Source organism: Anguilla rostrata, chromosome 3 (assembly GCF_018555375.3).
Source record: "Anguilla rostrata isolate EN2019 chromosome 3, ASM1855537v3, whole genome shotgun sequence".
Taxonomy (NCBI): Eukaryota; Metazoa; Chordata; class Actinopteri; order Anguilliformes; family Anguillidae; genus Anguilla; species Anguilla rostrata.
Window position 1 is genome coordinate 16,155,882 of NC_057935.1, and position 9,511 is coordinate 16,165,392.

The following is a 9,511-nucleotide window of genomic DNA, read 5'->3' on the forward strand; positions in this document are numbered from 1 at the left end:
TTCGAGAGCCACTGTTATGTAACAAGTTATCGTGAGCCCTTGTGTTCTGTTCACCCCGGTTCAAACCTGACAGTTTTGCTTTTCCAGTATATTAAAAGAGAAACAGCCAAGTGAAAGGGTAATGTTAATTTTATAGGACAGACAATGATCGCACTCGTTCAAATGTTGAAACGTTTGGGATGACCAACAGTGCGTCTTTATCCAGGTCCACAATGGCATATCTGCCAAAGCCCATTTGAATAACGTAGAATAAAGCTGTGTTTGTTCTCCAAAGATAAGGCTGAATTTGTAGGCTACATATGGAATGACTGTGAGCGAGCACACAGCATTTATTACCGCATAGGCGAGTTGCCACATAGGCTACGTGCTGTTTGCACGTATGCCATCCGCAGAATTCACGTATCTTATTGTGTAGTGCGCTACACGTTTAGTGCGATTCCATGTTTTTTTAAAAAGCCATTACATATATTCGGCTGAAATTATGAAAACATGATAGGGCTGGCCGGTTATGCCCTGGCAGTGCCATGACGGTAAACTAGTCTGTAAAGATATGACAGAAAGCCGGTGCCAGGCACTGTCAGAGACAGAGTTTCAGTTCCATTTCATTCTTCAACGCATTGGGGAAGAGGTCTTAAACAGTCACAGTGTGTTCTGTCTGAGGTCATCGCAGCAGTTTATGACACATGCACGCGGACGCCGCCTCAATGAAATTCATCATTTGCTGTTTGCGCTTCATTTCAGCAATCAGAGGGTTTGTCAGGGTGACACAACACAGTTTTTAGTCCATGGAACAGAAAACGTGAAACCAAGAGTGACTCATTTTTAATGGTATTTCCGTCAGTTTCCCATAATTTTGTTTATTTTCGTCGTTTTATAGAACAACTATGCGTATGACAGTTCAGGCTGAATTTAGTTATATTTGCACAAAGTCACAATGTAAATAAATGTAAGGGTTGGCACTCCTTTTAAGCATACAGGCGGGTCAGTAATCCACCCTTTGCTGTCGGGACTGTCCACTTAAAGGGATACCAATGTTGTATAATGAAAAGTATCAATATATTACATTATCCATCCAAATAAATATTCTAGATTTATTATAAACACACATGACCAGTGTAAAATCTCTTCTCAGAAGGTTATGACCTTACATAACCTTAATAATATGCAAATGAGGAGACGCATTCCTGGTGATCTGATGGTAATGGTTTGTTTTCTTACAGAACCAGATTTGGGTGCATGGAGATTTTTTGGGTCTAACTGCCCTGTGCTGTGTATTCCAAGAAGTTTTTTGACTTGTAGAGAACGCTCATTCTTTCCCTTAATTAAATGCACATGCACAGTCACTGCTCTTCACTTCAACAAACTCAACCCGCCCCCCTCTTCGTGTACAGGAAACACATGTGAGTACATACTGTATCCACCCCATAACCCTCCCCCCAAAGTGACGTTACCACCGTGTGGCTCGAGTTTTCGGACTGATTCATCCGAGCTCTGACAGTAAGAACTGACCGCAGGTTCCCCTAGAACCTCCAGTACTGTGTTGCAAGCCACAATTTTGTGTTGTTTTTTTCTCTCTCTCTCTCTCTCTCTCTGTTTTGTTTCTCACTTTGTTTTGGAGAAACAAAGAATGCAAACTTTTTTCTGACACCGCACTCCTGTGCTTTTAGATACACTTGAGTCAGAGCAACAAAAATGCAGGGGTGACGTCATGACCTATATATGCTTTCCTGTTTCACATTCAAAATCCAGGCTGCATTTTCTGGGTGGGGGAAAAGTGTCCTAATTTTTTTAAAAGAAGAAAAAAAAAAAGATTTACTAGCAGTAGACTCTGAGGCACATTTTAGATCAAGTATTGGTGCCAGTCAAATGAATATGTATTTTACACCAGCTCATTTTATCACAATGTATCTTCCAATAAGGTGCGGTGTAGAATATTACAGCTCTATTTACCCTGAATATTTCATACATGTCGATAATGGCAAAAAAGATAAGCAAAATAAACAATGAATTTTGCCCATTATAATGTTTGGGGTCATTGTCTTGGTGCATGGTGAAGTGCTGTCAAATGAGTTTTGAGGCATTTGGTTGGATCTGAGAAGGTGTTTCTGTACACTTCACAATTCATCCTGCTACTGTGATCATCAGTCACATCATCTAAGACAAGTGCACAATTTTCAGTGTCAGCCATACATGCCCAAGCCATAATGCTACCTCCACCATGTTTCACAGAAGAGCGGGGGATGCTTTGGATCATGAGCAGTCCCTTTCTTCCTTCACATTTTATTCTTTCCATCACTGTATTACCGGTTAATACTTGTCTCTTAGGTCCTTAAGACTTTGTTCCAGAACTCTATGTTTTGTTTAGTTTTTTTTTTTACAGTAAATGTACTTTTGCGCAACCTCTATTGTGATGTTCTGTTCTTGAAGCTTACCAGTGATTTGCATCTTGTGGTGAACCCTCTGAGGTTATTCTGGCGTAGTCTTCTCTTTGCCTACGTATGTGTTCTTGATTGGTTTGATAGCTGAAATTGTTTTTTTCTGACAACTGAAAGTATTCTTCGGTCTTCCACTACAGTGGTCTTTCATGGTCTACCAGGTCATTTGCTATATCTGGGCCCACCAATGCATTCTTGCTTCTTAACAATGTACCAAACAGTTGATTTTGACACCCAATGTTTAGCTATGTCTCTGATTGATGTAGACTGATTTTCCAGCCTCATGATGGCCTGATTTACTGACACTTCTTTGGTCCCCGTTTTGAGAGACAACAGCAATAGACTCCAGATGCAAATTCCACACCTAGAATCAACTCTAGATCTTTTGTTAGCTTTCTTGTGCATGTGCTCATGATGGAAATACACAAAACTCCCAAAGAAACAGCTGCACAGCCAATTATCCAATTAATTTTTCCTCCTAAAATGGGGTAACTATTTATAAAAAGGGTTGTAATTCTCACCTGATATGGTTGTAAATACCTGCACTTTAAACTCATATTCATTGTTTTATTTCAAATACAATGTGCTGGAGTACAGCGCCAAAACAAAAAAATATATATACGTACCACTGTCTCAATACTTTTGTATTTAACTACATATAAGTATACATACACTGGTGTAATATATTTTATATCAAAAAGTCCCTTATTATCAGTCTCAAACCTGCTTGCCTGAGTTTGCTTTTTAACCCGTAAATCACATGCACAAGCTGAAGTGATACAAGCAGTGACCAAAGGTCAGCATCTCATAAACTCTACACACCTGTAGCCTGCAAACAAGCACTTTTTCTGTCACTGTCCATTAACCAGAGAAGAGGGAAACAGGGAGGATTAGGCCTATATGATGAGTCAACTGCTGGAGTTATCTCAGAAGCTGATGGGAGAATATTGTCATGATTTACAGCAAGAATTTGTTAAGCATAAGCAGCTTGGACTCGCTCCACTCAGGTTTGTGAATGTAACATCTTTTACTGCCCCACAATGACTGGACTTGTTTAGCATAAAACATGATTTATGTGGAATACACACACACACACACACACACAGACATTTTTAACAGGCATGGACAAAACTGAGGGCATGTTATAGAAAAACTGATACAAAACTCAGGTGTGTTTCTGTGGTTTTCAGGACCTCCTGTTGTTGCTGGGCACAATGCACGGGTGGGTCGCCTGGCTGCCCTGCCTTTTTGTGTATTGTGCCACTTAAAATAAAAAAGAAGAAGTGTCCTACATGTTTACAACAGCCTACTGAGCCTGCCCCAAATGGCAGCGATTATGTTGACTTTGTCACCATACTGTAAGCATGATGGAGGTGTGCTTCAAAACCTGCCAAACTGGATCTTTGAGGAGTAAACAAACACCCAGATATCCCTGGAAGCAGAGCTTCCACCCGCCCGTGGGCAGGTACGGCATGGCGGGGGCCTGTCCTCACGGCGCGGTGGAAATCTACCAGAGCTCCGGCTGTTGTACGGTGATTAACCTTTATGACTCACCTTCGCTCGGCCTCTCCTCGGTCGCACCGTACTGGCGCCCAATAAAAACAACGCATAAACTTTTATTGCGGCCGTGATAGGAATTTGCTTATTGTCTCGATATTTGTCAGCTCTCATCTGAAGAAGAGGGATAAAACGCACAACAAACAATAACATCACGGAATTTTCCTTCGGATATTCTGCGAGATTCCTCCTTTGACCCAGCCCTGGGGCAGTGAGGGTTTTCATAACTGAAGAGGGGTCCACTTTGTTAAAAACTTGCACATGTGAATGCAAACGTATTAAATGGAACTTATTTTCTCATACAAACCAAAAACAGTGATCACACACACGTGTGTGTGTGTGTGCATACAGTATATGTTTTTACTTTTCTAAAATGTAATTTCATACACATAAACACATGTATGTAAGCATGTATATGCACACACACACACACGCATATACATATACACATGTATATATATAGCACATTACCTTTTATCATATATATATTCAAATAACAATAAGAAAATGACTATTTTCTTGCATTCATTTGAGTATCTTTATTTGAGATTTGCTTCTGCGCCCATTTCAGATATCCTTTTTTTCAAAATACCATGCGGCCTTCAAAGAGAGAATTTTAAAGGAAAATAATATTAAAAATAAATGCAACAAAACATTAAAGGCCGTCTGGAATTGAGCTTGCCTCGGGTCCCTGTAACACCAGCAAGACCTCAGTTTTGTTTAGTTTGTGCGATCTCTGGTAGAAGGGCTTGACTCAAGCTTACGCATGACGTCTGTGCAAATTCACTCTGGCGGAGATCCAAGAAGGGCGGGGACTCAACGTCATCAATTCCTCATTCATAAAAGAGGACATACAGCCCACTGAGATAAGGTAGTTTGAAGTTGCGAACATTCGAGCTGTATAAACGAGTAACTCCAAAACTTACAAAAGGAAAGGGGGCACTGTTAGCTCTGAAGACACGGATACCTATTGAAACCAATAGATATTTTTTTACAAAGGCACCGCTTTTTCTTTCGGAAACTGAACGAGTTAGGCTACTTATCCGTCGTAGGAACAAAGCAGAAATCGACTGAATACGACACTACACTATCTAAAAGGAGACTTCGGAAACCGTTTTCGAGAAGGCGATTAACAACAACACAGGAAGGATCTTTGTCCTACTTTTGTGAACGTTCAGTTTTTTTTTATGTATTTAGATCTGCCGTTTTCCGCACGTCGCCCTACTATGGTCATAATGGAAGTCCCCAGTATCGACTGCGCCACCTTCCGAAATCTGTTGGAGGGGGACGGAGCGGGCTGCCTTGTCCTGGACTGCCGCTCTTTCTTTTCGTTCAACTCCTGTCACATACCCGGTTCAACTAATGTGCGTTTTAGCACTATAGTGCGCCGGAGAGCAAGAGGGGGTTTGGGTTTGGAACATATTGTTCCCAACGAGCAAACCAGGAACAGACTCCTATCTGGGGAGTACCAGGCGGTTGTGTTTCTGGATGACCGGAGCTTTGACTTTGATCAAGTGAAAAAGGATGGCACGTTAATGCTCGCGGTGAACGCCTTGTGCCGCGACCCATGTGGCGCCAGTATATTTTTGCTGAAAGGTAAGCTTTAATTTTGTACTTCGAGGTTAAAGTGGTTCTTAGTTTACGAAATTGCAAGCATAACTTGCAAATTGATCGTATAGGCCTATCATTTAAATGCTGCTGAAGTCTTACCGTATGCTCCGATAACGTCGCTGTCGACGCTACATGGGACAGAAATTGCCTGTTTAAGGCGACAAACAAATGTTGTCTAGCAGCTGTCAGCCAACTGGCTTCGTGCATCTTGGTGACATATTGAATGCAAAAATAGCCACTCAACAAGACAGCTGTCACTTGTTTTTGTTTGGGAGTTGGATTGTAAATGTTTGCGATTGTTGCTTAGGTGGATTCGAGACTTTTTCCTCCGAGTTCCCCGATATGTGCACCAAGCCGGCTCCCCCCCAGGGTTTGTGCCTGCCGCTGAGCGCCAATTCCCAGCCCAACAGTGCGGAATCCGGCTGCAGCTCGTGCAACACCCCCCTCTACGACCAGGTAAGATTTGAATGCATTAAATAGGCTAAAATTTTATATTCGATTATGTGTTTTTTATTTTTTAAAGTTATTACAAATATGCCTAAAGGCCTGCTCATTGTCCTGAAAAAATGACCTAATGGAGATTCACATGGTGTGGGGGTAGTAATCCTATTTAATTCAGACTTAAACAGTGACCTGTCACGCATCTCCTTAATGGGCGGGAATTAATAGGTTCTGTTCTTGCCGACGATGAAGCCTTAACTTGTATTAATCCATAGCAACAGGCTTTACAAGAATAAATGAAGTATAATGCCTTTTTCTGTGCCTATTTTGGTTAAACGGAAAAGTAAAGTTTTATTTTGTCGTCATTCTCAGGGTGGGCCGGTAGAGATCCTGCCATTTCTGTACCTGGGCAGTGCATATCACGCGTCCAGAAAAGACATGTTGGACACCCTGGGCATCACGGCCCTCGTCAACGTCTCTGCCAACTGCCCGAATCACTTTGATGGCCACTACCAATACAAGAGCATTCCGGTGGAGGACAACCACAAAGCTGACATCAGCTCCTGGTTCAACGAAGCTATTGAATTTATTGGTGAGTTTCTTTACAAATTTCCCCCTAAAACCAACCTCCCTCCCTTTCCCTCCATACTGACAAATACCCCCACCCCCTATAGTTCTGCACAGATGCTTCCACGGAAATGACCCCCCCACACACACACACACACACAGGCAACCTGTTCCCTGGAGTGGCTTGAATTAAATTTAAATCCAGAGTTTCCCTCCAAATTGACCAGCTGTCCAGCCAGGCTCCCCTCTGTACCACTGTATAATGGGAACAGGGCTTACATCACCACTGCTCCCCCCCTTCCCCCCTCTCCCTCGTTGAAGGAGGGTGCCCCCTTTTTCATGTTAAGCATGGGGCCACGACCTGGGCTGAGCATGCTGTGTTTGAATGATCTCCAGGCTCTTTGTTCTGGCTGAACAAAAGGCAGTCTTCCCCCAGCCCTCCACTGCTTTCCTACTCTACAACCCCCATCCCCCCCCCACCCCCTTCCCCCACCAGCGGGGGAACCCTCCGCCCCCTTTTGTGTCCACTTTGTGAGCTGACCCCGCGGGGAGCCCCACCCATCCCCCCCACTCTTACCTCCTCTTCCTGTTCCCCCAAATGAGATGCGAGACCACCACCGCTAACGGTTCAATTTGCCTCTGAAAGAGGCCAGGAGAGGAGGGATACAATCCGTTTCCTGCCGTTCACACTCACTCCCCATTCAGCCCTGCCCCCCATTCAGGCTCACCTACGTGACCTCAGTAGCTGTGACATCATCGATACATGACCGTTGAATGTGCTCTGTACTGACCTGCTCTCTCTCTCTCTCTCTCTCTCTCAGACTCGGTGCGGAACGCCGGTGGGCGCGTTTTTGTGCACTGCCAGGCGGGCATCTCTCGCTCCGCCACCATCTGCCTGGCGTACCTGATGCGGACCAACCGCGTGCGCCTGGACGAGGCCTTTGAGTTCGTCAAGCAGCGGCGGAGCATCATCTCGCCCAACTTCAGCTTCATGGGGCAGCTGCTGCAGTTCGAGTCGCAGGTGCTGGCCTCCTCCACCTGCTCGGCCGAGGCGGGCAGCCCCGCCCTGGGCCAGAGCGCCACCGTCTTCAACTTCCCCGTCTCCATCCCCGTCCTCCCCAACGCCAGCCCCCTGGCCTTCCTGCAGAGTCCCATCACCACCTCTCCCAGCTGCTGAGGGGCCGAGGGGGCGGGCCGCGTCGCTGTGGCGCTCTCCGGGTCCCCGGACGCCGCAAGGAGGACTCTGCAACGCTTGGGACTTAGACCCCCCCCGGCTCGGGCCGAGGTTGTGCATTCGGGCCGCTTTGCAGAAGCACTAGACCCCTCCCCCCTAATGCCACAGGGGCCAATGGCGTTCGTCCGTACGTCCCTGTGGGCAGTAGACCTGAATTTTAAGCGTTGTGACTGACTGCCATTGAAGGAAATGCTGGACTTGCGCTGAAAAGCTCACCCCCCACCCCCACCCCCACCCTCAAGCCGAAGACAAGATGCAAGTGTTCGGCATGTGGCAGAAGTGGAGTGCAAGGGGAGGGGGGGCTTGAGCCTTTACCCCCCACTTCTTCTGTGTATTCAGACAGGGTCCGGTTTAGAACTGCCATGACCAGGGTGCATGGGGAGGGGAGGGGGGGGGTTCTTCTTAAATAACCAGGCTTGTGTTCCACCATATAAGCTGATGGAGAAGGGGATGACATCCCTTTTGCCTCATAAGACAGGAGTATTTAATGCTTCTGTTCTCTCAGGTGAATATTTATATGTATTTGGTAGCTTAAGTTGCTTTCGAAGCGGCCTGTTTTATTTCACAGCAGTGGGGATTGTTTGTCGCTATGGCTAGTGGCTAGATACCGGGTCACGCCCCTCCCCCACGCGGGTTCAGTTCAGTGAATGTATTACCCTTTTATTAGAAAAATCTGAATTGCCTGCAGAAGATCGCTGTCACAATCAAGACCGGCCCTCATCTCTGCAATGCCAATAGTTGCCTTTTTTTGGAACGTTCCCTGATCCCAACCGGAGAACGAACTGAATATGACCGCAGATTACCTCATGACTGTGTACTGCTGTGCAGTCCTGTGGCTGCTCCCCAAAAGCACGATTCAGGGGGACACCAATCGCAGGAGACTGCTGTTTGATATGTGATATTTATAAACCAAAGTAATATATTTGATATATTTTTGCATTTTCTGTTAACGTTTTTTTTTTTTTTTTATACCGTGAAATAAAATAATTTTTATACAAATGTGAAACCTTTTCTGTCTTTGCGTTACACTTGTCTGAAATAACCACTAAACTACAACAGTCAGCCCTGACAAAATGCATGGTTTGTATTTGTAGTTTGCATTTATTTTAGATAAATTCATTCAGGGGACTTCAGAGTAATGTAGGAAAATAAGGAAAATCTTTTGAGTGATATTTTGTTCACTTTAGTTTCTTTAAATTTAAAAGAAACTTAAAAGTTTTAAATTAAACTTTACATTTTGTTTCACTGTCTCTTCATGGAATACATGACCATTACTTCCCATTGGTTTTGCAAGATAAAAAATATTTTAATCTAAAAAAAGGTCCACGCACAACGTAACAAATCCACATGTATACCAATGGTAACAATGCGTAAAATGATTATTTCAAATCATTCAGTGAAATATTAAGCACTTCAATTTATTTCCACTGTCTACAATAATATCAACAGGGAGATGTTCATAAAATACAGAAGCACCATGTTTTGCTTTGCTTTTTAATGTGTGCTTGTTGCTACATATTTCTTGTCTCTGTCTTAGCCAAGCCGCCATAAATCAAATTGGATGTGACAAATACCGTCCGTCCACATCGGTGTGTTTCCAGCAATAAAATAACCCTTCTACAGACCAGGCATTTTCCACTGCAGGTGCCACATTCTTTCTGAAACC

At 44.2% G+C, this 9,511-nt stretch overlaps 1 protein-coding gene across 1 annotated transcript; it reads left to right on the forward strand.

Annotated features, from left to right (window-relative positions):
* Window positions 1-4,842: 4,842 nt before the first annotated feature.
* On the forward strand, window positions 4,843-8,851 carry dusp1 (dual specificity phosphatase 1). Its single transcript, XM_064326485.1, has 4 exons — window positions 4,843-5,588; window positions 5,911-6,059; window positions 6,417-6,636; window positions 7,433-8,851. Exons 1-4 carry the CDS (start codon window positions 5,180-5,182, stop codon window positions 7,786-7,788), a joined length of 1,134 nt encoding a protein of 377 aa, XP_064182555.1. The 5' UTR covers window positions 4,843-5,179; the 3' UTR covers window positions 7,789-8,851.
* Window positions 8,852-9,511: the final 660 nt, after the last annotated feature.

Coding starts and splice junctions, on each gene's coding strand:
- dusp1 (XM_064326485.1), top strand. CDS start 5,180: ATGTATTTAGATCTGCCGTTTTCCGCACGTCGCCCTACTATGGTCATA. Junction 5,589..5,910: donor CAGTATATTTTTGCTGAAAG/GTAAGCTTTAAT, acceptor ATTGTTGCTTAG/GTGGATTCGAGACTTTTTCC. Junction 6,060..6,416: donor ACACCCCCCTCTACGACCAG/GTAAGATTTGAA, acceptor CGTCATTCTCAG/GGTGGGCCGGTAGAGATCCT.